At 51.2% G+C, this 25,726-nt stretch overlaps 11 protein-coding genes across 11 annotated transcripts; 4 read left to right on the top strand and 7 right to left on the bottom strand.

Annotated features, from left to right (window-relative positions):
- Positions 1-698: 698 nt before the first annotated feature.
- Positions 699-1,120, bottom strand: SCP_0903240 (hypothetical protein; the record flags this gene model as incomplete). Its single annotated transcript, XM_027761557.1, has 4 exons — positions 699-716; positions 784-969; positions 1,020-1,033; positions 1,102-1,120. The coding sequence occupies 4 exons, from the start codon at positions 1,118-1,120 to the stop codon at positions 699-701; spliced, it is 237 nt and encodes a 78-aa protein (XP_027617358.1).
- A 534-nt stretch (positions 1,121-1,654) lies between these two features.
- On the bottom strand, positions 1,655-1,996 carry SCP_0903230 (cytochrome P450; the record flags this gene model as incomplete). The annotated part of the gene is made up of 1 exon (XM_027761556.1): positions 1,655-1,996. The coding sequence occupies one exon, from the start codon at positions 1,994-1,996 to the stop codon at positions 1,655-1,657; it is 342 nt and encodes a 113-aa protein (XP_027617357.1).
- Positions 1,997-3,075: 1,079 nt separating this feature from the next.
- SCP_0903220 (Vacuolar protein sorting-associated protein) lies at positions 3,076-5,565 on the top strand (the record flags this gene model as incomplete). Its single annotated transcript, XM_027761555.1, has 10 exons — positions 3,076-3,876; positions 3,926-4,057; positions 4,112-4,384; positions 4,446-4,544; positions 4,595-4,688; positions 4,744-4,914; positions 4,973-5,007; positions 5,063-5,212; positions 5,267-5,419; positions 5,473-5,565. 10 exons carry the CDS (start codon positions 3,076-3,078, stop codon positions 5,563-5,565), a joined length of 2,001 nt encoding a protein of 666 aa, XP_027617356.1.
- A 210-nt stretch (positions 5,566-5,775) lies between these two features.
- Positions 5,776-7,859, bottom strand: SCP_0903210 (Uncharacterized RING finger protein; the record flags this gene model as incomplete). Its single annotated transcript, XM_027761554.1, has 7 exons — positions 5,776-6,267; positions 6,322-6,682; positions 6,734-6,914; positions 6,968-7,098; positions 7,205-7,311; positions 7,360-7,628; positions 7,688-7,859. 7 exons carry the CDS (start codon positions 7,857-7,859, stop codon positions 5,776-5,778), a joined length of 1,713 nt encoding a protein of 570 aa, XP_027617355.1.
- A 332-nt stretch (positions 7,860-8,191) lies between these two features.
- SCP_0903200 (Delta(24(24(1)))-sterol reductase) lies at positions 8,192-10,088 on the top strand (the record flags this gene model as incomplete). Its single annotated transcript, XM_027761553.1, has 10 exons — positions 8,192-8,304; positions 8,354-8,522; positions 8,577-9,121; positions 9,172-9,222; positions 9,274-9,319; positions 9,369-9,478; positions 9,539-9,670; positions 9,728-9,773; positions 9,822-9,952; positions 10,010-10,088. 10 exons carry the CDS (start codon positions 8,192-8,194, stop codon positions 10,086-10,088), a joined length of 1,422 nt encoding a protein of 473 aa, XP_027617354.1.
- A 156-nt stretch (positions 10,089-10,244) lies between these two features.
- SCP_0903190 (predicted protein) lies at positions 10,245-13,993 on the bottom strand (the record flags this gene model as incomplete). Its single annotated transcript, XM_027761552.1, has 25 exons — positions 10,245-10,907; positions 10,957-11,000; positions 11,055-11,197; positions 11,255-11,274; positions 11,328-11,433; positions 11,481-11,515; positions 11,570-11,617; positions 11,670-11,680; positions 11,736-11,810; positions 11,860-11,924; positions 11,990-12,001; positions 12,053-12,073; positions 12,135-12,260; positions 12,320-12,383; positions 12,436-12,489; positions 12,546-12,567; positions 12,632-12,651; positions 12,706-12,851; positions 12,903-12,944; positions 13,003-13,166; positions 13,239-13,640; positions 13,690-13,712; positions 13,764-13,773; positions 13,839-13,847; positions 13,901-13,993. 25 exons carry the CDS (start codon positions 13,991-13,993, stop codon positions 10,245-10,247), a joined length of 2,418 nt encoding a protein of 805 aa, XP_027617353.1.
- A 1,068-nt stretch (positions 13,994-15,061) lies between these two features.
- Positions 15,062-15,570, bottom strand: SCP_0903180 (hypothetical protein; the record flags this gene model as incomplete). The annotated part of the gene is made up of 2 exons (XM_027761551.1): positions 15,062-15,513; positions 15,564-15,570. The coding sequence occupies 2 exons, from the start codon at positions 15,568-15,570 to the stop codon at positions 15,062-15,064; spliced, it is 459 nt and encodes a 152-aa protein (XP_027617352.1).
- An 841-nt stretch (positions 15,571-16,411) lies between these two features.
- On the bottom strand, positions 16,412-17,013 carry SCP_0903170 (hypothetical protein; the record flags this gene model as incomplete). The annotated part of the gene is made up of 2 exons (XM_027761550.1): positions 16,412-16,869; positions 16,926-17,013. 2 exons carry the CDS (start codon positions 17,011-17,013, stop codon positions 16,412-16,414), a joined length of 546 nt encoding a protein of 181 aa, XP_027617351.1.
- Positions 17,014-17,258: 245 nt separating this feature from the next.
- On the bottom strand, positions 17,259-19,024 carry SCP_0903160 (Zinc finger protein; the record flags this gene model as incomplete). Its single annotated transcript, XM_027761549.1, has 5 exons — positions 17,259-17,702; positions 17,752-17,895; positions 17,948-18,633; positions 18,682-18,802; positions 18,854-19,024. 5 exons carry the CDS (start codon positions 19,022-19,024, stop codon positions 17,259-17,261), a joined length of 1,566 nt encoding a protein of 521 aa, XP_027617350.1.
- Positions 19,025-19,413: 389 nt separating this feature from the next.
- Positions 19,414-20,903, top strand: SCP_0903150 (hypothetical protein; the record flags this gene model as incomplete). The annotated part of the gene is made up of 6 exons (XM_027761548.1): positions 19,414-19,683; positions 19,749-19,766; positions 19,825-19,946; positions 20,006-20,111; positions 20,164-20,478; positions 20,547-20,903. 6 exons carry the CDS (start codon positions 19,414-19,416, stop codon positions 20,901-20,903), a joined length of 1,188 nt encoding a protein of 395 aa, XP_027617349.1.
- Positions 20,904-23,540: 2,637 nt separating this feature from the next.
- SCP_0903140 (predicted protein) lies at positions 23,541-25,386 on the top strand (the record flags this gene model as incomplete). The annotated part of the gene is made up of 5 exons (XM_027761547.1): positions 23,541-23,687; positions 23,750-24,368; positions 24,423-24,663; positions 24,728-25,060; positions 25,122-25,386. The coding sequence occupies 5 exons, from the start codon at positions 23,541-23,543 to the stop codon at positions 25,384-25,386; spliced, it is 1,605 nt and encodes a 534-aa protein (XP_027617348.1).
- Positions 25,387-25,726: the final 340 nt, after the last annotated feature.

Genomic DNA, 25,726 nt, shown 5'->3' with positions numbered 1-25,726 from the left:
TCAAAGAAAACCTTAACTTTATACTTATGGGGACTTAACCGTCTTATTCAAGTAATTAAGATGTTCAAGGATCTCGATACTTGATCGGCTTGGCCGGTGGCTTTGAAATGGTTTGACAAACTTGATTCATTGTACATTGCTCAATTATAAGCTTGAAGGTATGCCATACCACATCAATGAGAATAACAACTATATTGAGTACAGTAAGTACATGCAAAATGCTGCAATAATATCCATTGCACCATCATGCGCACACAGATCGTGACGCTGCGCAGTCCACCCTGCAAAGTTCGTGCAGTTGCACACATGATGCATGATGCCGGTGGAAGATGGTCAAAGCTGTGGGACGTTAGATGGGGCGGGCACACCGCTGGGTCAGCAGGACGTCTCACCTCGCGCTTCGATTCATTCCGCGCGGCCGGGCACAGGTGCAAAATCATCTAAACGCACCGTCCACCGAAACCGAAGACGAAGTCCCGCGCATCTCGCTCTGGCACTATGCCCAAGAATCTCCCTGGTTTGAACGTGGATGGGTCTTCGTACGTGTGAGGGTCATGGAGTAGTCTCCTACAGTGGAAGAGCGAGATGTTTCAATGCCATATCCATGACGCAATTGGCTCGAGAAGAAACAGACCAAATGTTGGCAAACACAACTGGGCCTTTCGGAATAAAGTAACCTGCATGCACGTCGTCTTCGCTCAGGCAATACGGAAGACCTGGGGAATATACCATATTAGTAAGAGTCAACGAATCAATTCCCAGTGCTTTTGGATGTATACATACCAGTGGGTGCAACAGGATGGGCAAGACCTCAAGGTACAACACTGAAACATACGGGAGTTGATCTCTGTCGGCGAGCTGAGGGAAACGATCATGCCCGATGACTGAATCGATCTCCGCCTGTCCTTGCTTCTGCACCTCAGGGTTGATCATCGTCCTCAGGACAAACAAGATTTTCATGGATACACTCTGTGAAGCAAATGAAATGATTGAAATTGAAGACTCATCAATCCACGCACTGCATCTGATCCACCTAAGCAAAGAGAACACGTGAGTTGGGACCTCCTCAAATTTCTTCCTCGTCGCGTTAACGCAACTTACAAAGACCTTGCGCTGACATCCTGATGAGCTCCTCGCGCTCAAAATCCACGTCGTCTTGAAGGAGTATAGACGTGAAGCTGGGCACTGCCGATCCCGCTGCCAGCAAAGAAAAAATGTTACTCAATTCTGCGACTAAATTCACGGGAACACTCACCATCCGCCCTTTGACAAATTCGAACGGCACATTACACAGTGCTTTGAAGTTTTTGGGCCACAAAGCTGTCGTCTTCTTCCAATTCCCACCTGGAAACCACTCTGGTACATACTGGATAAGAAGATCGTCATTCAGTGTCAAACAAGAATAGCGCTGCCATGGAGAGGATCTCACGTATAGGAAAGACGTCCACCGCAAATGCACCAGGCACTGACGCGATCGACCAATTGTGCAATGCCACATCTGCTATCTTCACCACGGGATTGTCGCCTTCCCTGACCTGATACCTAAATGCTATGGAGAGGATAACCGCGCCAGCAGTCCTGTCGTCATCCTTCATCGAAAGTACAGTGAATGAACAAAGGCACCGACCTGTGTATAGATTGTGCTACGTCAACGTCACCATGCTCTGCCTCGCGTAGGAGCCTCGACATGCAACGGCGTGATCAGTTTGCCGCTAACAAAGAGCTGGCGGCAATCGGAGTATATGGCACTCTTTTTCTCGAGCATCTCTGTGATGAGTGTGTAGGAATTGATGATCACGATTGTTTGCCCGAATGGAGTGACGGATACAAGATCCCTATAGGTATCGGCCCATCGTCCAAATGTGAGCCAGTGGTGCGAGATGGGCATGTCCAAGGCATTTCCTATCACTGGCCACTCTTTGGGACCCGGAGGGGAAGGGAGTGCCAAGAGGCCGATATCTGCAGCAGACCCCAACAGGTACTTTATAGGCTTCATGTACCGTCAATTCTGCAATTAGACGCCGCAGTCCCGCCCCACCTCTGGCAAACAAATTACTTTGATGCAGACTAGCTTCTCTCGCTGGTACAGCGCTCGCGACAGAAGCTCTAGAATGCGCCATGCTAGTGAAGTTCAAGTGGAGTGAGAACAGTATGCCCAGTAATTGATCCGGGAAAGCTTAAGGAACATAGAAGCACTTCATGCTGAAGTTTCTTATCAACGAGTGCATGACCATGATACCATCGCCACCGTCCCATGGCTGGTATCTGCAAGTTACGTGAGTCTGCACAATACACGGGCGTGAAGGCATAACCTTACATCTCCGAACTGTATTATGGTCCGCAAGTGCTGAATCGTATACTCTCTCACCGTGTGCTCCCAGCCAGGAGGGACAATTAAGCAACTCCAAATATTCGCATTCAATATCGAGGTCCCGAAGAGTAGACAACTCAGATTGGTCACTGAGGATCCAAGGTCAAAGGCGATAGCCCTCTTGATCAAAACACCAGCCAGGGGAAACGGCGTTTCGAGCTTGAAGATGCACAAAGTTAAAGGCAACCAAACAACGTGGCAACTCACCGAAGTCTGAGTAGTAGCTCAAAGGGGGTCATCAGGAACGTATCTCACCGGGCACTAAAACCCTAGTGACAACGTTATCTCTCGTAGGCAGACTACAATGTGACCCTTAATGAGTGTGGCGGGAGGGATCATAGAGTGTATTCACCTGTCAGAAGTACTCGAGATTCTTAGACACTGTCCGCGGTCTCAACATACCGTAGAGTGATCCATAAACAGGCCTGTCTTCGGTTTCTTCATACTGAGACGAGATACGACACGGTTGCTTGAGATGAGGACGTCACCGATTCAAGTACTGTTCAAGTAATATCCCAAGCGCTCAGCGTGAATTAGCGCCCAGCGGAGTCCGCGAGACGCCCGACTGCTGGGGCCAGTACTTACTTGCTTAGGCTACCGCGAAAGCATCTCTATTTTGTATTACTTGTTGAAAGTCAAGACCGGCGTGTGCGCGCACTTCTACATTTTTCTGGACTTTCTGTATCTAACACTGGACTAATCAGATGGACGACGGCGGCTTCGACGACCTCCTTGCATCCTCTCGACAAGTCGCGATGGAGAACCCTTTCGAGAACCCTTTCGCGAACCACAGAGCAGGGTCGCCGGACCCGTGGGCGACCTTTGGCACAGCTCAATCCCCGTCTGCCCCGCATGAGCCCGAAACGACTCAGCCAGACGTATTCGGTGCCCGCAGCACCACTCCTACTCCCGACACACCCAGTTTCGGGAGCTCCAGATTCCAGACTGAGTTAGAGCCACTCGATGTCGCTGCGCACGTCGAACCTGAATCGCCGTCACCGTCGTCGCCATTTACTCTCTCTCCCGGCTTCCGCGAAAGCATATCTACCATAGACGAAGCAATCACGCCCACACCCGCAAAGCCACACCCTGTCAGAGAGTCCACGCCTCCGTCGTTGATACCAGAGACTCCGCCCACTTCTCCACCAGCATCGTCATCCGCAAGTCAATTCGCACCGGCCGACGCGTCTGTGCGCGTCCTGGGCCATGCTACCCACTCTTCCACGACCTCTTCCAGCTCCCATGCCTCTAAGCCAGAACCTGCATTCCACACTCCGCTGGACCAGGCCCCGCGCTCCACGTTTGAACGCTCCTTCGCTGGGCTGTCCATCGGTGGTGAGACGGTAGGTGGTTGGCAGGGCTCACAGAGCGCGTTCATCAGCGGCTCGCGTTCCGCGACTCTGCCCCGTGCGCGGGGGAGCGTATCGGATGATGACGATGACGATGACCGTCCAATTCTGCAGTCTGCGCGGCTCATGGGGGAGCGCAGCCATCCTGCTTCTGCTGTAAGTGCACACTGCGCTTTTCGCGGTGCTCCCTAATCGTCAGTCACAGGCGACAAGTCCTCTGCCTGTCACGTCTCGTGCGGAAAATGGCTTACAACCCGTTTTCATGATCACGGTGGACGACCCACAACGCGTTGGGGACCCCATACGGGCATTTACGATGTACACAGTGCATACCAAGGTGTGTAATGCACTACGCTCCATGCTACAGAATGCTAACGTTCCACGCTCGCAGACGACTTACCCCCTCTTTAGCAAGTCCTCCTTCTCGGTGCTCCGCCGGTACTCTGACTTCCTTTGGCTCTACGAGACGCTCTCAATGAACAACCCTGGCGTTGTCGTCCCGCCCGTGCCCGAGAAGAACCCATTCGGCCGCTTCCACCAGGGCTTCGTTCAGCAGCGCCGTCTTGCGCTCGAGAAATGTGTGCAGAAGATTGCGAACCACCCGGTACTTCAGAAGGACCCTGACCTCCGCTTGTTCCTGGAAAGCGACACATTCTCGCTTGATGTGAGCGCTTACTCCATTGGCGCTGTGCTTACTAGCGTATTGACGCAGTCATGTCCTACAGATCAAGCACCGTAAGGCTGAGATGGCGCATGAGAAGGGAGGTTTGATGGCGTCCATCGGACAGTCAATTGCTGGCCCAAGGTTCCACGAGACAGACGAGGTTGGAACACTTTGACTATGTTGTGGCGGTCTACTCACACTTCTTGCCAGTGGTTTGACAGACAGAAGGCGTACCTCGATAGCCTGGAGACGCAGCTTCGCGGCCTGGTCAAGGCTATCGATGCGGTGACGAAGCAACGAACAGGTATGTCGCCTGCTTCACTTCGGGCTTTTTCCTGCTCACACATCGTCGCGTTCAGAGCTCGCTGCAGCGACTGCGGAGTTCGCCCAGACCATTGCGGATTTGTCGACCTCCGACGTAGGGAAACAGCTTTCTAACTCATTTACCGGCCTCGCAGAGGTGGAGCGAAAGGCGCAGGACCTGCAGACCATACAGTCGCAGGAAGATATGGTCACCATCATGAGCACAGGTGGAGATCAACACAATTAGCTGGCACTTGCGCGTTCACTGACTTTCCTATCGTGCAGTCGATGAGTATGCACGCCTGATAAATTCCGTGCGGGTGAGCCTTCTTCTGTGTCTGCCCAAGTTGCTGTTGAATAGACAATGTTGTGCAGATGGCGTTCAGCTCCCGAGTGCGGACGTACCACGCGTGGCAGAACGCAGACAGCAACCTCAAGCGCGTCAAGCAAGCACACGAGAGCAACCGAGCGCAGGGCAAGCTGCCAACAGACCAGCTCAGCCGCTCCCTTGCTCTCGTAGCGGACGTGAGCACAGCCCTCCTCACGATCGATTGTTGACAAGGCTCATTGTCGCTGCAGGCGGAGAGGCGTGCGCTGGACGCGAAGCAGGAGTTTGACTCGGTATCGCGGCTCGTGAAGTCGGAGGTGGCGCGCTTCGAGCACGAGCGGATCGAGGACTTCAAGGAATCATTAGAGGGCTTCCTTGAAGGCATGATCTCGAGACAGAAACAGGTACGTTTTTCGATCGGACCATTTGTACGTCGTTATTTATCAGCTCTCGCCAGCTGATTGCCGCATGGGAGAGCTATCAGCAAACGCTGCTGAAGAAGGTAGCGCCTCAACGATTGCCGACTGATTCGCCTGTAGCTGTATCGTAGTTGGCCTACATGATTACCTCTCCCCAAGCCTCATGTTTGTACTTAAAACTATGGATGTACTTAGGTGAAACTGTTCTGAGGTGAACCATGATTTTTTATTGCAGCCAATGCGATGCAAGAATTACATGTGAATAATTAGGGATAGAACTGAGTGCATGAGATGTGCTGCTGATATGATAGTGTTCAGTGATGACGCTCCAAAGTTACTAGTTACTCCCAGTATCTCCCCATTTTCTGCTCGCTCTCGCCACCAACCTCTAAGAAATCTGACGGGCGATCACGCTTCAAATTCCGCCGTCTGTTGTTGAGCGGCAGCCGTTGGTATGCCGAGTCCTGGCCCGCAGGCTGCTGGTTCGGGAAGGGATTCGTCCACTGGCGGAAGTCCTGCTGGTAGCCTGGCATCGCCTGCATGTTGTTGAACGACATGCCCGCGGCCTGTCCGGATTGGAAGGTCGCCGCCATCGCTGAAGCCAGCTGCGCCTGCTGGAGCTCCATCTGCAGCTGCTGGTGCTTCATCTGCGTCTGCTGACGCACCTGGGGCGGAAGAGACGGGTTGTTCAACATGATCTGGATCTGGTTGATCTGCGCTTGAAGTTGGGGAATGCTGTCGGCGATGATCTGCGACACGTCTATGTCGCCCATCGACTGCTGTTCTGCATATGCCTCTTGGTCGAATGCAGCGAGCTCTGCAGGAGTACCGTTCTACATAGGTGTCAGCCAGCGCACCATCAGAAATCACAAAAAACGAGGTCGTACTTTGTCTGTGCTGCTTGCTTCCGGAGTACTTGTCTGTGCCTCCTCTTCGGCCTCGTGCCGGCTCTTTTCGACCTCCTTGTCGATGTAGTCGCCAACTTTCGTGCGCATAGGCTTGTCGATGATGAGCTTGTCGAGTGAAGAGATCTTGCTTCCACAGTTCGGGCAGATGAAGTCTCGTTCAAGCAAATGGGTTTGGACACACTCCTCGCAGTACAGGGTGCCGCAGCATGGCGTCTTCACCGCATCGCGGAACAGCTTGTTGTCTATGGGACACACGATGCTTGTATCTATCGGTGTCCGTTCGCGGATGTCGGCTTCTGTCAGACCTTTGTGCCGAGTAACTTGCTTTTGCCATGACGCGCTTAAGATGATTGTCAGCCTATTGTTGCTCTACGATACTCACATCACGTACGAATCAGGTTGCGCAACGACATAGCCACCTTCTGGAGTGACCATCACACCCTGACCGAGCTGGCCGCTGGGTGATTCGACTGCCTTGAGGAAACTACGAGGGATACCTGTTGTGCGCTTGATACGTGGTCTATTGTCATATTCGCGGTCGTTGTTCGTTGGACAATCTTGGATCCAATGACCTTTGAACACAATCAGAAAACTCAGGAGGTAGCTCACGTAAAAATCTGCAAACCTTTCTGACCGCAACGATAGCAGACGTAACTCGGCGGCAGAGGACGTTCAGGTTGATGGTGGTGTGAACCATGGAACGGCTTGCCTCCACGACCAGCAGTCCCACGAGGATTGGTATAAATGCGCACCGCACTGTAACAGTAGTTGTCGCAACGACAAACATACAAAAAGGAAAATAACGTTCATTAGAATAGGATCTACTACGTCAACAGGAAACCCGCATGGGCGCGACACCAACTGAGACATCTTTTCTTGGGTTTCCTCCCAATTCGTTGTCTGCGCTTGGAACATGGCCGCCATTGCAGCGGCTTCATCCTCCTTGGTGACAGCAGACTTGACAGTAATCTGTGAAGCGTGAGACAGAGCTGATGCGGTGAAAAGAAAGAAACGAACTGCAGCAGGTTTGGGCGGGGTCGGAGAGACAGTGGCGTATTCTTCTTTTTCTTTGAAATCAAAGCGCTTTGAGATGTTACCTGGGGCCCTATGCCAAGAGTTGGATCCACTTGGCGTGGACTTCGCGGCAGAATTCGGTGCAGCCGAAGTGGAAGAACTACCTGTACCAGCAATGTACATTGCAGCTTTACCCTTCCCAGGTCGCGCGAAACCGCGTTTCACAATCACCGAAGATGAGCGAGGTATGATATACGAGTCGTCCTTATACTCTGGGCTCACAACCCGCCGTCAGAATTCGACCAGTCTACTTATATTACGAGAAGCTTACCTTCGCCAGAAGAGCTGTCAAGAACAGCGAGGTCAAGGTCATTAGCTTTACCAAGGTTATTGGCCAAGATGATCTCTTTCTTCAAGTCAAACACGGAGATTCCGGTACCATCGAATGTTACCCTCGACTCGTCCTTCTGAGACTTGAATTTGTAGAAAACCGAGGATGCCATTCTCCACGTATAGATTAATAAGTCCGAAGCTATAATAATACAGTGTGTCGCGCAAAGGCAGTGACGAGGGCAGATTGGAGAAAGGACGTTTGAAGGAACAACGTCGTTTGCGGAGGGGACGAATGCAACCACAGCCTGACATAAGCAGAAATAAACGCGGAGAAGAGCGGAGATAGAAAACGTGGCACCGGTCATGTGATCATTCGCTTAAATGGAATCGTACCAGTCTCAACTTTGCGCACAACGCGTCCAAGTCGCTGCTGCCAGTCGACGTCGGTCGGGTCCACGTACAAGCCTCATTGGCAGGGTGTTGCACACCCTTTTGCCCCATCATGACTTCCAAGTCAGGTATGCGTCAAAGAATCGTCTCCAGCAACGGTACGACGGTGGTGACACCGTCTGACGAAGGCAGGAAAACTGACCATCTATTGGACAAGCATGACCAGTAAGTTCGGAGACAGTGTACCTAATAGGTAGTAGCTGAGATAGTTTAGATACGAATTTGGTGGTCCCGGAGGAGTTGTCGCCATCATGACTGGCTTCCCCACCCTTATGTACTACCTTTGGATTTGTCTGGTGTTCTACGATGGCCAGTTGGTGCGTCCTGACTCCGTCGATGACATCCAACCCTTCCTACAACGGATGTGGGCTCACATCAGCAAAGTGAGTACCCGTGAATTTCTGGTCATATTGTGCGCTCATCTCGACGCGTACTAGGACGCGAGCCCGAACGCGTATGCTTGGAAAGTTTACTCCGGATTGATTGCCTACGAGCTCCTCCTCGCTTGGATCATGCCTGGTTACATGCAAGAAGGCCTTCCTGTTCCATCTTTGGGGTACAAAACGCTCATGTACAGGTGCAACGCCACCTTCTGCGTCTACGCGACCATGATTACTGCTGCCGTCCTCCACATCTCTGGAATCTTCCGAATGACAGAAATCATTGATAACTTCGGTCATCTCATGACTGTAGCCATGATTGTTGGCTTTGGTGTCTCCTTTGGAATGTATTTCCTGACCATTGCAACAGGCAATCAAATTCGGATGTCAGGCAACTTCGTCTACGACGTGTTTATGGGCGCCTGCCTCAACCCTCGCGTTGGTCCTATTGATCTCAAGATGTGGCTTGAAGTCCGCATTCCTTGGGTCATCGTTTTTTTCATGTCTGTCTCGGGCGCTTGCAAACAGTACGAACAATTCGGTTATGTTACGCCCAATATGGCTTTCATGTGCCTGGCGACATGGCTTTACCTCAATGCTTGGTGAGAATATTGCACAACACATATCCACTGCCCTGACATAAGCGACCTAGTGCGAAAGGTGAAGAATGTATTCCTCAGACATGGGACATGTTCCATGAGAAGTAAGTTGTGTTGCGGGATTATGCAGTCCCTAAAATCTTATCGTGCCGAAGGTGGGGTTTCCTTGTCATCTTCTGGAACTTTGCAGGAGTACCATTCGTAAGTGGTTGCTCAAATATTTTCTACCTTTACTGAGTTCCGTTTTCAGTCCTACATCTATTCTGTGGTGTACATGGCTTCCCATGATCCAAAAAAGTATCATTTCTCTACCCCTACATACGTTGCCCTATTCACGACGTTGCTGTTGGCGTATTTCGTGTAAGCTATCCTTCATGCCGCGACTCGCACCCCCGCTGAGCCTTCTCTCCTGTTTATCAGATGGGACACGTCCATGTCGCAAAAGAGCCGTTTCAAAATGCAAACGCAGGGCACCTTGACGTACCGCAAGACCTTCCCGCAGCTACCCTGGGGAACTCTGAAGAACCCGAGCTTCATCCAGACTGCTCATGGGTACGAATCAAACCTGGACTTTGGTTTTGCTGATAATTGACGCGCTCCATTCTGCAGCAACCGTCTTCTGACTGATGGTTGGTGGAGATACTCCCGCAAGCCTGTGAGTATCATGTTCACTTTGTAATTTCCGTTGTTGACCCTCTTCTAGAACTATGTTGCCGATTGGATCATGAGTTTAACCTGGGGTCTGGTCATCGGTACATGTACCCCCATCCCGTACTTCTATTCGGTGTTCTTCATCGTTGTTTTGATCCACCGTTGTGGTCGCGACTTCGAGCGGTGCGTATGGCCTTGCATGCTTGCCTTTGACTTTGAATATTAAACTTCCTTCTACAGATGCGCCGTCAAGTACGGTAAAGACTGGGAGCGCTACTGCTCCATTGTCAAGTACAAATTTATACCAGGGATCTACTAATTGTCGATGTTCGTTATCGCGTGGGTGGTATACCCGATGTTATTACTTCAATGTGCCCCTGCCAATAGACCATTATTTGTGGAAGTTCAGAAGTCATGACGTATCGTAAATTAATCACAGGAAGACCGCAAGAGAGCATGACGACGAAAGCGCGGCCTAATGTACGACCCTCTCAGACAACTGTACAAGCAAGTCCTCTATCCTCTTCTGCCTTTCCTCAATTGTGTCCAAGCGCCTCTGGATACCAGCCTGAGGCTGGCTCTCCTCAATCTGCTCGGCGGTCTCCGGCTGTTCAAGACTAGTATGAGAACGCATGTCAGAGCGCTGGCCAGGGCTCTCAGACAATGGTTGAGATGACAGGCCTCCAGAGCGAGAACCTGGGCTGGTAGTTGGGAAGCGTTTGAACGCCGTAGCATGGTGTCCTGGCCCCCCAGACAAATCCATAGTAGATCGTTGATGCAGGGACGACAAACGCCGCCGCCCGTAGCTGACGCTGGGGCTCACGCCATCCTGGCCATCCGCGAAGTTCTCCTCCGTGGATTGCGGTTGGTAAATCTGCGCGAGCGGACTAGAGACGCTCTGCGGGATCTCCCAGTGGGTGACTATGGAGTTCAGGCGGTGCCGGGACGACGAGGGCCCACTTGGGTGCCCTACCTGTTGCTGTTCGCTCTTACGCGATGAGCGAGGGGGGGTGGAGCGTCCCACGGTGGGGCGACGGGAGCCGTGGGACATCCGACGCGGACGAAGACCAGCGAAAGAGGTAGGTTCTTCAACGGTATCTAGTGCACTCTCTTCAAATTCGTCCTCCAATTCAAAGATCTGGCCACACTGATGAGTGCATGGAGATCAGAGACATGTAAGAGCTTACCGCATCTATGTCTGCATCAGGCCCACTAAGGCCTTCAAAGAACGCTGTAGTGAAATGCCAATCAATATGCAGACGACTGGGAGGGACGTTCAGCTTACTGAGACGCTTCAGATGTCGAGGCAGGGTATCGAATACTTTTTCTGCAGCTGCAGAGACCGTCTCGTAGAACGTAAATGAGCCACTCCGTTTTGCTTGCCTCTCATACCATGCAATGAGCAGCAAGACGGGGAAACTTGTAAGCCTGCATGGAGTCATGTAAACCAGACGATTTCATCATTGTAGAATGTATCGATGGTACCTGATCATGAACACGTTCAGCTTTAGTTCTAGAAGTCAGCTTTCGGTATGGAGACGCAGAGAAGATAGCGGACCTTGTGGAACCACCTCGGGGAGAGGATATAACCAGCTGGGAGTAGAATACATAGCGCTACCAGATTGATCGGTGGTTGGTATGAGAAGAGGAAGTCCGCTTTGACTCTGCGCAAATTAGGTGTGCTGCACCTCACTTACCATGTGTAACTTACCCTTCGATAGTCGAGACAGCCCGGCGAAACATTGCCTAATAGAGACCGTCAGTATAGGTCGTTGTACTCGATACAGAGGGTAACCGTACTTCGGCACTGGCATCGTCATTGATGGTCGAGAACGTGTGGGATAGTATCTATGACATTCTCATCAGCTGAGGCCTCACTTAGGTTCGTTTGGACACCTACAGAAACCAAGACTACAGGGACATTGTTAGCACTGTTGCGGAAAACCGGTATACAGTGAATACCTACTTGTAAGCAGCAAAGTGTTGCTAAGACTTGCGTAAGTGACAATCGTCACCGGGCCCAACCAAGGATGGATCGCAGCTGGGTTTGACATAGAATATGAAGCTCGTGAGGGTAAAGAAGTGGGTACCTGCAGCATCGAATAGACTTGCATCAAGCCCAAACCACAGATCGAGCATCCACCAGGCGACTTGACTTGATATGGGTAAAATTAGTCAGGGATAACAATCGGGAAGAGCGGTAAGACATGGGTGGCATACCTAGCTGAATATCTGTATTCAAATTATTAAGAAGCTGTGATGTCGAGAATGTGTTCCACTCACCCAGCTTTGTTTCTGCTGAAACTGGGATCACAAAAGCAACACAAATTAGAGTCGTTGCACACATTATCCCTGTAGCACTTACGTCCAAATCGCGTACATAAACCCCCCAAAGCAGAATGCCGCTACGCACATCAAGGCGACGAACTGCACAATCATAGCTCGGAGGGACAGGACCATGACGTTGTTTTTGAGAGTGACGAATGCCAGCCTGAAGAGTCGGGTGGGTCACGTCAGCTCGCCTGCTACTGGCTTCAACGATGCACACACCGAGGAAACATGAGTACAGCGATCAACGCAAGGAAGTCAATCCCCAGCTCGCGAGCCCAATGTCCTGCAAAATCCATCAGTATTGATCGACCGCAATTGCTGGTAAATTACCGTACTATGATTGTATACCCCAACGAGCCTGAGTATCGCATACGCACAATAAAGAGTGACTAGAATTTGAAGCTCAAGGAGGGGTAAGGGGACCTCTGCTGAAAGCCCTACATACCGAAAGCTAGGTCAAAGCCGTTCTAAGACTCAACTTCAGCCCTGTGTATAGCCAGGTACAACACAAAGCTTCACTGTTCGACTCACCCACGTTCCCTTGAAGTATACTGATAGTGACACATCAGCCAAGAGTTCCGATAGTAACAGACGTAAGAACGAACGTGTTATACCGTGCTCCTGCATAGCCGCGACTTTCTCCAGAGTGAATCCGAGGGCATAGATCATGAATATGCCCTCAGCCACGTTGATGTGGCCCATAGTATTGAACTCGAGGGCCACGATGAACAAGACGAACATGACCAAGAAACTGCGACGTGCTCTGTCAGCGGCCACACTGAATAGATAAGCAAAGTCGAACTTGGTGTATTCCAGCACAGAACGGATCGCTGGCACCTTCAGTCTGAATGCCGAGTGCGGGGTCAGAATGTCTACACAGATAGTATAGCAACGGGCCACACCGATAGTGATCAAGCAGAGGGGCCTTGTATGGGTCGTAGAAGTGGATGGGTGTTCGCTTGTAGGTCTGCAAATGCAGGATGAGTGACAGTGCACCTGGTGTGACTGCAAACGTACATCCGAGAGGATTGAACGACTGCTGTCCGCTTGGTACACAATCTTTCCACTACATTCATATGTCAGCGCTCACTCAGAACTCATATGTCATGACACCTTTCCTCCAAATTCCCTCAATGACTTTTTGACAAGCGGAGCTATTAGTGAATCGTTTTGCTTGACCTAGGATTGCCATCTCGATGGCATTCCCGACTCTCTCCTCGGGGTCTTCTTCACGCTCTTCCCTAGCACGTTGCAGAAGCTCTGGAGGTGCACCAGAATACACGGGCCAGCTCATGGTGACAGCCAAAGCAAGTTCGAGCATATTGTGTGCATGTTCACGCAGCGTCCGTATGGCTAGGATCTCACACAGAGCGGCTCTCGTGCGCGAAAGAGGTGCAGTACTCAGGTGGGTGTCGCGAATGAAGTAGACGCGGTTAAGTAGCAAGCAGAAAACGATGGACAAGTTGCCTTGACGCTGAATTTTGTTGTACTTCTCCTCGAGTGGTAGGATGAGATTAATGGTAACTTCCGGAGCAATCAACTGCAAATAAATCAATAAAACATGTAGAACGACTGGTGAATTTACTGACGGCCTCATAGGAGAGTGCAATATCTGTCAGGGTTATTGAGAAGGAACATTTACGGGAAACTGAAGATTGCATACCAATATTGTGCTGATTTGAACCCAGTCGAGACATATCAGCAGATGTGTGCAGTCTAGGAAATTGGAGAAGGATACCATAACATCCTGTATGATAAATGAGTCCGAACGTAATCGGGGAGGGAAAGGAGAGCACAGACTTCTCGAATCAATTGAATGATAGGGTAGACTTCGGTTGTGTCTACATCTGCTGCTCGCAGTAAGGGCTGGCGTTCTGGAGCTGCCTCCGACATTGTGCACACTGGCAGCGTCGGATACGAAGTCAAGCTCGAGTTTCGAAGACGTGACCGTGACATCGCGGCCTCCTGGCACGTGGTGCGTGTCATTCACCGGCGCTTGCGAACGCGTCGCAAGCGGCCACAGCCTTCGCGTGCCGACGCGCATCTCAGTTGTTTAAGTCAGATGTAGATACTTCATGCCGTGCTTGCAAATTCATACGCATACTCTCCCAGCTCGGTCATGGCGGTCCCGACTCACCACTAGTAGTAAACTACCTCGCGTTCAAATTGGTTAGCTTTATTTCCACCCCGCATTGGCCACGAGCAAGATGGTGTGCCTGAGTGAGATACGTGGGCCAATGGCACACGCCTCAGTTGCCAGGCTCAAGAACCACACGAAGGATCCATATCGCCCTGATGGCCCTCGCGCGCGTTTTGCACACTGACGACGCTCCAGTAGTCGAGTCGTTACACCACGTAGACGTGAATTATCGCCCCGTATTAATAACGGTGTATAGCCTGTCTCACAGAAGCTACGAGTACAAAAATGGCAATTAAATCTCTGGCTGCGTGGTCGGTTTACCTTCAACTTGAAGGAAACAAAAACATAGCAGTTACCGATCATTAGCCTTCTGTCTCATTCCAGGGACAGGGCATCCGAAGAACATCGATCAAGCACAAGAGAGAATTGTCGGCCCACGATCTTCGACAACGGGGATGCTCATGCTGACGCGAAATATTTGCTCGGCATATCTCTGCCAATGGCAGTCCGGCTGCGCAATATTTGTAAATACTTTCCCCCCTGTGAAAATAACCAATGGGCAATTGAATCCGTGTAGCTCGAGTTGACGGCGTAACCCAGCACGCAAGACTACTTCTACTTGCCGACGAGGGTGGGTATCTCTCTTGTTCAACAAATCCAAAAACGATCACAAGCATGGAAACGGCAAACGAATATTACACGATCCAAAGATCCCCTTGTCTCAATATCGCCGCCTCGCGGACTTCACATCTCGAGGAGGAAGACTGTTGGAGAATTCAGCACTGGCTGTGGAGGAGATGCCTATGACTCACGAGATAGTTCTAGTCTTCGGGAATAGCAGCAGCGGGCATCCACATTATGTCCGTTATCCCGCCTCGGTACCACAGAGGGTCTGACTGTGCGACTTCAACGCCGCAGTCATTGAGCTCCTTGATGATGGCGTTGATCTGCTCCTCTGTCGGTTTGGATTCCTTCAGATAGTTCATTTGTGGATACGCTGCGATGGCGAGACAGTAACCGTCGTCCTCGGGCAACTTCCCCGGGCCCTCAATATCGCTTTCTCCCGAAGTCACCGGCTGAGGGAGGATAAGGCACCCTACAACCTTCTCGAACTCCTTCCAGCCCATCCAGAAGGGATCGAGCTTGCGACCATCTGGCCAGGTAAGGCAGACTGACTTCCGTTTACAGTAGTCGAAGAAGAATTCATTTCCAATTGGGACAAGGAACCCGTAGTATTGTCGTCTGTTATCACCGGGTTTGGGCTCCGAGCGACCTGGAATGGATTTTAGATGTTGCACAATAAACCATTAACGGAAAATATACCAAGCATGATGATTTTCACTAAACCCCAAGTCATCAACTTTCTCTTAGGGATCTATTTAGACTTTTCGGTCTGACAACCCTTATTTAAGGTTCAAATAAGTCTGGAATATGACTTATGTCCTTTTTGGCCTTATGCCCTTAAATAAGAACCATAAGTCCATTTAAATTACGTAAGTGCCCCTGTTTTCTCGTTTACTGGGGTCCTTTTTGTCCCTGAGCCACGTAGTTGGCGTAGTCAGCTAATCTCGTCCGTTTCAAACACCGTTTTACTGGCAACAACGCAGTGGCATAGGTCAGGATGATTTGTCCCGGAGAAGCATAATCATCATGAGGGTCAGAACAGTCCCAGCGTGAAGCACGATGAGCAGGTGTTCTCACGCAAGGAGCAATTTTATAGAACGACCCTTCAACAACGGGCCTGACCAGATCTCGACGAGAACTTCGCTATGAGCACCAACACCAGTATCAGCGGAAACAGCTGTAGGAGTAGTCGAGTGTCCAGGACCCAGGCATCAAGCTTCAAAGCCTCAGGGGATGATATCTAAAATATACACGCACATGCTGAGAGAAGGAGCGACAAGATGTCAAAGCTTCTGGGAGCATGCATGACTACTTTTACTCGCCGATATGCAGCCGAACGCAGCGGATACTACCATGGTGGGTCTCTTGTTCAATGAATCCAATAATGATACAAGTACGGAAATGGCAAACGAATATTACACGGTCCAAAGAACACCTTGTCTCATGATCAATATCATCACCTCACGAACTTCACATCTCGAGGAGGAAGACTGTTGGAGAATTCAGCAATGACTGTCGGGGAGATGCCTACAACTCACGAGATAGCTCTATTCTTCGGAATCAGCACCAGCGGGCATCCACATTATGTCCAATATCCCGCCTCGGTACCACAGAGGATCTGACCGTGAGACTTCAAGGCCGCAGTCGTTGAGCTCCTTGATGATGGCGTTGATTTGCTCCTCTGTTGGGTTGGATTTCTTCAGATAGTTAACTTGTGGGTGCGCCGCAATGGCGAGACAGAAACCGTCGTCCTTGGGCAACTTTCCCGGGCCCGCAATATCGCTTTCTCCCGAAGTCACCGGCTGAGGGAAGACAAGACACCCTACAGCCTTCTCGAACTCCTTCCAGCCCAACCAGAAGGGATCGAGCTTGCGACCATCTGGCCAGGTAAGGCAGACTGACTTCCGTTTACAGTAGTCGGAGAAGAATTCGTTTAAGGTTGCAATTCGGAGAAGGAACCTGTAGTATTGTCGTCTGTTATCGCCGGGTTTGGGCTCCGAGCGACCTGAGGTCGATTTTAGATGTTGCGCAATAAACCTTACATATATACAGAAAGCATACCAAGCACTCCCTTGTCTTGAGGCTGATCCATGAGCCCATGACGCGTCTTCGGGTCGCTCTCGGGCGGAATCCAAGTCTGCACGGACATCTTTCTTACGCATGAGATATAGTATGGTGTATGATGTCTGACAGTTTACCACGCCGCTGAAACCAAAAGTAGTGATCGATTCCAACTACTTATGGCAAGTCAAGTAGTTCGCGTAAACACTCAGTCAGCCTGAGTACTCAGTACTCAGCCTTGGAAATGTTATGAACGAATTAGATCCTGTGATAGTGTACTTGATACAGCGTCTATAGGTTTGACTTCTTCTGCTATAATACAACGTACATTTCTCATGATTTAGCGTGTTCCTTCGTTGCCTCCCTCTTCCCAGCCGCCTCAGCAGCGGCCTTGGCCACTGCTTCACCCTCGTATCCTTCCACTTTCATGTCATTTAAACCTAGGTCCTCATTTTGGTCCCATGAACGGTCGTACATAACGATCTCCATGTTGGGGTCCGGATCGGGGGCGTACAGGTTCTGAAGGAACGAGTTCGCGAGTGGGTCGTCGAGGATCACAGTGAAGGGCCGTCCTGCATTCTTCACCTTCTTCAGCTTCTCGAGGAAGTTCTCGAATGCGTTGTCCTCTCCCACGGTATCCCTCGCCGCAAATACCTTCTCTGAGAGCTCTTCGTAGATCTGATCGAGGATACCTTCCAATGTGGTGAATCGCCCACCGAGGGTACCCGGCTGTAGCACCAGATCAATTTCTGGGATAGAAAGACCACACGTCTCGCTCTGCATCAAACCTATTAACATATGTTAATACAATGGATGGGAGACATGCCTTCAAGATGTCGCGGCTGAGATCTTCACGATCCTCGACTTTGAGAGTTATCCGTTTGCCCTGGTCGGAGATGGCTGAGCCGGACTTCACCTCATTGTCTCGGTATCCACATCTGTCACAATTCGTTGACATGATGAGGATGTCCTGGTTCATAGAGTCAATCACAAGCAGGGAACCCAGCACAGATAAGACGTGCCTTGAAGTATGGGATGTTGACTTTCTTCATCAGTGTATGTATGTGGTGCCCACAGCTAGAGCATGTCCCGGGGAACACGTAAACTTCCTCGTTCTCGCCTTCAAGTCCTTTGGTGATTGGCCTGTCCTCGTCTACCTCTCCTTCTTCTCCATCCGCAAGGTTCGCGAGCTCTGGCGGAGGCGTGGGTCCCACGTCCTCCTCCGAGACGAGCCCGAGGTCGACGTTCTGCTGGCGCGTCCGATGGTACATGCGCATGTTCCACTTCGCATCCGCCATGCTCCCCACAAATTCGATGAACGAGTTGCCCGAAGGGTCGTCCAGGCGCACTGTGAATGTGGGCATGGGCGCGTCCTTCTGGGATGCCTTGGGGAACTTTGGCCCGCGTGGTGTACTCTCTGATTCCTCCTCTTCGTCCTCAGAATCTGCGAGGATCTCCTTGAAGCCGTGCAGGATGCCCTCGATCTTCGTGTAGGCGGCTTCGTTCTGCACGCGCCGTAGAGGCTGGTCGGCGCTGAGATCCGCGACGATATCTCGGATGAGCCCCTCGACTGTCGTGAGCTGCCCTCGTAAGGGAGGAAGAGTGAGTTGGAACTCTGGAATCTCGACAGTGCAGGTCGCTGACTTGACGATCTGTCGGTCTAGGTCATCTCGCGACAGGACACGGACCGTGTAAACAACGCCCTCCGCTAGAAACATGTGAGACTTCTCCCGGCAAGCACAGAAAAAAAACGTACGACGGATACTTCCCGCCGATTGTATCTCGTTATTGTGGAAGCCGCAGTGCTCACACCGGAAGGACATGACAATTACTTCGCGGAAGAAGGGAATTGATGTGAGCAGCATCCTGGTTACGCCCTGCGGGAATGAACTACATGGCACGACAAGAAATCTACAAAAGGTTCATACCTGCTCTCGGCACTTCATGCAAAGTGACTCTATCTCCTGCACAGGTCTATCCTCATCTCCTTCAGGTTCGGCGAAGACATTTGAATCCCCTTCCTTCTTTTGCTCTGGAAGCCGTTGAGTCTCATCCGCGATCTTACCAATAGACGGAAAAAGGGTGGTTTGGTCTGACATGCTCGCTGGGTTGCGCTTGACAGAGAAGCTGGCGCGCAATTCGATATGGATATAGTAAAAGGTCAAGCACTTCGAGCGATCCGATTAGGACAATGATAGATGGGTATAATAGATTCGAAAAAACCAGGAGAAAAGCAAGCGGCCGGCCAGTCTGTCTTGACTCTAGGGTCGAAGTAGTTAGAGACGTGGTGAGCACAAGCGCAATGGAGAATCATACAAACTGCTAATTGGCCCAGGGCTGAGAGGTAAACTCGAGAGCGCTTGTGGTGCCCGATGCGATCTACCAGAGATCACGTGCCGGAGACAACACGCCAAAGTTGTTGCTTCTCGAATCTCCTTATCCTTTCCTCTCCTGTCGTCGAGACTTCGTGTAAAAGTCAACCGCTAAGATGTATTCTAGCACCTCTTACCCATCTTCCTCTACTTCAGGGCCTTCACAAGAATCGCGAACGTTCTCATATGCGCACCCGCATCCTGCAAACCCGACCTTCACTGTAGCTGGTATGCCGCCACAAGCTGCGGGCAGTCCAAGGGTACGCGGAAATACGCTTGGCGGTAGTACTTATGGGATGGGATTTGGTGGGTCTCTGGGTATGGGCCCGCCATACGTCGATGGATTATCGCACCCTAAACACCAATACCAGACCGGATACTTGATCGTGCGTGCTATCCTTGCATGTCATTCCTAGACGGTATTTTATGTGCCCTCGGTTTTCCTCCGCAGTCCGTCCAACCAAGCGGCGTAAGCATTCTTGTGAAGGAGTCTCATGTCGTGGTATTAATTGTATTTCTCTCCGTAGCAACAAGGCAACCAGCGCTCCGACGAAGTGCCTCTCATACAGACGAAGGCGAAAATGAACCAGATGTTTGCAGGCAGTTCTGCCTCAGACTTTGGGATGGACTCCATGTTTGAAACTTCGAGGTGTGCCACTCTCATCCATGAATCTGTGGCTTCCCTAAGAGGGCTTCTATTCTTCGCAGACAACGACAGAGACATGTATTGGCGGGGGAAGACGCGCCACCCACAGCCTCGCTCAATGATATGATGAACGAAGTATACACAGATTCGGGCCCGTCGCGTGTGCGCGTACGTCGACCGCTCGCTCGACTTCATCCCGCTCCAACTCACATCATCCCAGTCCTCTACGTTTAATGCCTCGACCAGTCGCACTTCCGCCTTCCGTTCGTCTCAGTCCACGACTCCCAAACCCGGACCTATACCCACGTCGCAGTCCCCACCGCTCTACATAATCGTCTTTGGCTACCCGCCAGATAAGTACAGCGTCACCGCGGAGTACTTCCGCTCGCTCGGCGAGACGACACCCCCCGAGCCTAGCACGGAGCTTTCGAACTGCTTCCGCATCGGGTTCGTGCATCCCGTCGAGGCGATGCGCGCGGTGCGCAAGAATGGGGAGGTCCTGGGTGGGTCGTGGATGGTCGGCGCGAAATGGGCGGTATGTCGCATTCTCTTCGGGTCGTTTCCTGCCCTTGAGGTGATCGTTGATGGTGTCTCTCTATGCAGGATCTCAATCAAGCGGAAGCGGTTTTGGGTCCCGCCGTTGTCCGTGGCTTGTACTCGCAGTCCGAGGAGGAAAGCCAGGAGGGAGCCTTGCCATCCACGTCCCCGCCCGGCGATGCGATCTTCCCACCAGGCTCTGGCGCAGACGTTCCAGAGACGGTCGGCACGCCACTCAGGCTCGCGCCGTCCATGGCGGCGTTCCGCAAGCCTGCCACGGGCGCGCATGCGACGCCGCAGAAGACGGGCGCGGGCCTGCCCGGTGTGGTTAACCTAAACGCGATGCAGGGGTCTGCGACAGTTCAGCAGTCCCCGAGCAAAGGCATGTTGGAGCAGGTGTCGGATCTCATTTTTGGATGGTAGCGCCCTATGAATCTCCAGGAGGGCTGCGGTGGACAATGCACTGGGGTCAGGGACAGGCTCGTTGATAATGTGTGCCAATGTACAAATTGGAGAATGTCAATGGCGAACTGTGTAGCAATGGGTATACTTGCGGACCAACAGTATCTTCTTGGTGGTGATCCGTGCACGAGACGCTCGCAGAATATACGGCTTTCATGGAAGTGGGAGGCGGTGGTGCAGTCAATTTGTCCAAGGTGCCGTGAGGAGCTCGAGAAGTAAGTAGGCGGCGATGTTCGCAGATGCCGCTCAAGCATATGAAGGACAAGAGTCATCCGCCGGGGCACGGAGATCCGCCGGAGCACGGAGACTGTTTATTGCTCACAAACGCCAATGTTGTAGGCAGAAGCTGAGAAGCAGCAGGAAGTACGGAGAAGATGCGCACCTACCCTCGGCCTTACCGTATGCATCGTGCGGCGTGACGTAGATTCCGTGGGTTCATTCCCCATTACCAACGCGCGGAATAGCCAATACAGATCAGTACGCAGCTCCGAGGGTGTTCCAACGAATGTGCACAAACAAAGTCTTTCCTGGGATAGCACTGCAGAACGTGCTTCCTGACATTGTCAGTCTCCTCGGTGATCGGTCGGCCTGTCGGACATGTCTTTAGAAAGCTGTGTTCGGGTACAGAGATTCTGCGCTTATGGGTTCGTCGTGCGCATCTCGTGGCTTATTCCATGTTTCGCAGTGCACGAGGGCCCCGTCCTGTGATTCCTGGGTAAAAAAGTAATAAGAACACTCCTATGAAATATCAGACAGAAGAAGTCACTGAAGCGCACATCATCAAGACAGCGGGGAAGGCAAGTGGAAGGTAAGACTGAGGGTGTAGCAGCCCCATAATCTCACGAATTGCCATCGCGGGAGGAATGCAATAGAATCAGAATGCGAATATACTGCAATTGCAAACCGTCCGACCGTCTGAGATCGTGCAACGGTGAAGGTCTGTCAATGTGGATAACGGGAGCTGTACGTGCGCATGTACTTTGCCCTCCTGTTGGAAAATCTGGAAAGATCTTGGGTCGGATGAGCTGGAACGGTCATAATCATGGGTAGTGGGAGGGCAGTCAGAAATCGTGCCAAGAAAAAGCATGAGCATGAACAGAGAAATGGGAGACATCTGAATGAGATCCAAGGGATGGGGATACGTCAAGGTGAGTTTCACATCATGATCAGCCAAAGTCCCTGTACAGGAAGCAAATGCAGTATCTCCCTCAGCCAATGGATAATAGCTACCTCCAAATTAGTCCCGACAGTCTTTGGGTCAGTTTGGCCTGGACATGGCTCGATACTTCCGGTTTGGTACAGACAAAGACAGTTATAGTAGTAGCGCAGTTAGGTCCTAGCAGAGGACTTCCAAATTCCGGCGATGCTACCACTATGAGTACACTGCCACAAGGACCATGCCTTCTAGGTCCTCCACCATTCGGAATGCTCTTGGGCTTTCGCGAGGCCGAATTTGTCTGTGCCTCGCGGGCCTTTGGACGTGTTTTGGGCTACCAGCAACATATTTTCAGCTTCGCTTCGTGCACGCCTCCAACGCTGGGGCCTGTCGGTTGTCCGGACGGTAGCAGGCTACTGTCCCCTTTGATCCAGGATTGCGCGAAGGAATGAATTTTGGTCCGGACAGCAAGGTCCCAAGCTTTATGGAGATCTAATATAGGTCAAGTTAGGGGTCAAGACACTGGTATCCGAAGCACCTTTTATTTGGGAAAACATATAGTACGGGTCTGCCTCTGCTACACCGATAATAATTGAGATACTACCGGCGCGGCCCATCAATGTCATTTGTTATGAGTTGCCTGTAAATTGGCGCTTCATGGCTTTCGGACTTCGTGGAGGAAGTAACTGCAGAGTAGTAGCTTTGGGGTGTAAAATGTAGAGGTAGGTCAAACAGTCAAAGTCCTTCCTCCGAAGCAAGAAGAAATTATGCGCACCCATCATGATCATGGCAGTACGAATTTGGGATCACATGCATGCAACGACAGATGGCGGTCGAGTTCCAAGTTTCGGAGTTGTTTGAGCAAGAAGTTTGAAACCACCTACACACATTACTACTAGTCTGCCGGTGAACTCGAGTCGGCGTCGCACAACGCCAGCCTGAAATGCCCTCAACAAAATCCGTTGTGCTTCATGCATTTTTAAACTTGTTCTTTGAGGGGCAATACTAGACAAAAATACAAGGTAGACGTCAACTCATGGAATCTTAGGGATCATGTGATTTACCGCGGAATCCTGCACTCTCCTGCACAAGACTGGAGTATCTTGCGGGATATCTGGCTGGGCATACATTGTCCAGGAATTCAGAGGTATGTATTCGAAAATTCCTGACGGATACTGCACGAATGATCGTCGTGAATTCTGAGGATCCCGAATTTTAGGCAATGCATCCTATGCATCGCCTCATATTTTCCTGCGGAATCCTGCAGAGATAGGTGAGTGCATTGACATTCAAAGATCCAACCTCTGCATATGCTATCAGTATTACAGAGATATATTTTTGTTACCTATCGGGACTGCAGGCCTTTTGGCCGGGCATTTTCAACTCTTTGCTCGGTCCTCCCGTCAGCTAGCACCACCTCATCGCATTAGAATCTTTACTCTATGTCTCAACAATTGGATAACCTTCGGGCTGCCTATCACGTCTTGAAGGAGCGAGTCAACCGGGCCCTTCGCACTCAATTAGGCGATGTTGGGCATCTTGGAGAGCAGCGGGACCAGGTGCTTTCCTTCGTAGCTGCTGCGGAAGCGGTGAGTTCAAACATTTTAGTTCAATCAACACTTCAGTTCTCTGATGACACATCTCTTGGTAGCATCAACTAGCTTTCCCTCTGGTAGAGTTTGCGACGCTTCGCCGGAGCGCAGGGGCGATGTTAGAGGCGCTGGACCTTGCCTGTCATCGGAGCTCAGACCCCCTGCAAGAAGACCCCCTTGTTGTCGCTCATCGTTATCATACAGGCAAACGCGGACGTCCTCGTGTCGAGATTGACAGACTGTTCCTTGAGCAGGCTCTTGCATTGCGGGGGAACTCCGCAATCGCACTAGTCACTGGTTGTTCTGCACGCACGGTTCGCAGGAGAGCGCTGGAGCACAATCTTGTCCTACCAGGTGCCCCTGTCTACACCGATAGGATAGCTGCGAATGGCACCATCTCTCGTACCTACCGCTCATCCACTGCACCTACCTCTCAGCTCACGGACGACGAGCTTGACACCTTCATTGCCGCAGTACTGGACGTGTTCCCGGACTTTGGCAGGCGTATGCTCGATGGTCGCCTCAAGGCTTCCGGTCATAACGTCCCTCGCCTACGCATTGCTGGATCCTATATTAGAGTTCACGGAGCTCCCGGAATGTTCGGTAATCGCACCATTCATCGCAAAGTCTACAAGGTTGCCGGAGCAAACTCATTGTGGCATCATGATGGCCAACATGGTGCGTAGTTTTGCTGCCAGCTCTCTTGTAGTGTATGCTAATTCTTAATGATAGGTCTCATCCGCTTCAAAATTGTCATCCATTGCTTTATCGATGGTAAATCTCGTCTCATTACCGGCATCAGGGCGAGCAACAACAACCGTTCGAACACAGTACTGGACTTATTCCTTGACAGTCTACATGTTCATGGCACACCCAGCAGAGTCAGAGGAGACCATGGGACGGAAAACGTCCTGGTTGCAGAGTGGATGGAGGTCAATAAGGGGTCTGGCCGTGGATCATACATTTGGGGAAGGTGATGTCCACCCTTCTTGTTTCCCACTCGATCGGTCTACTAATTCTTTTGGTATACCTACAAGTGTCCATAACACACGGATCGAACGTCTTTGGTATGATGTCACGCATGGATTTGGGCAGAAATGGAAGAACTTTTTCCTGGACCTGGAGGTCAACCACGGCTTTAACCGTCGACTTGCTGCGCATATCTGGCTTCTGCACTATCTCTTTCTGGACGCTATCAATGACGATGCACAGGAGTGGGCTCATGCATGGAATTCTCACCGCCTTCAGATCAGAGGAGAACGCTCGCGCAGTCCGCGTGACATCTTTCTGTTCAGTATGGTGCAGGACGGGCCGCGTGGACTGTCTCGGGTGCGCAATGCAGTCAATGAGGTAGTAGATGACCCATCCTTGTATGGCATTGACTGGGATGCTGCGGATGATGCTGTTCTCATGAACCATCTGCTTGAACAGAACCCACAAGATTGGGAGGATGATAATCCCTTCCGCGTCGGTCCCGCGACTTTATCTCATGTCCCTTGCGATCCCCCAGATTGTCCATTCACTCAGGTGCAAATCTTTGCTCTTGATGCTCGCCTTGCCACTCTTGTTGACGTACACTCTCGCAACATGGCTGTGCGCCGTCTTGTCTGGCAGAATGCCCTCATCGTTTGTACGGAGCTGTGGTCATCTTGAACATAGACTACTTACTACATTTCATATTTTTACCGGTTTCTGAATTGTGAACTACCAATCAAACCAAGCCCTAAGAATACTGAGAGTCATGGTTTGGGGCTGCCTGCAGAGCATCGATATAGACGCCACGCAGTAGAAGTCGTGGCAACTGTGTCATAGTCACCTTCGCAGGAGCTCCACCGGATGGATTGTGAAGTATGCCCAAGACATCTCATACCTCCTCAACTCTATTTAATGGTTTGAGGATATGTATATAAGGTCTATTAAATCTATTTCCATGTATTTACGAAACACAGTGCCATTATATGGTGCTCACCGTGTTCAAAGTCACAGGTGTGACATGTTACCAGTCACCAATGCACGCTCACATGCTCGCGACCAGG

Source organism: Sparassis crispa (genome assembly GCF_003851025.1).
Source record: "Sparassis crispa DNA, contig_000008F, whole genome shotgun sequence".
In the NCBI taxonomy this organism is placed as follows: Eukaryota; Fungi; Basidiomycota; class Agaricomycetes; order Polyporales; family Sparassidaceae; genus Sparassis; species Sparassis crispa.
Note: the sequence above shows the minus strand (reverse complement) of the source record. Positions and strands in the feature narration are given on the sequence as shown.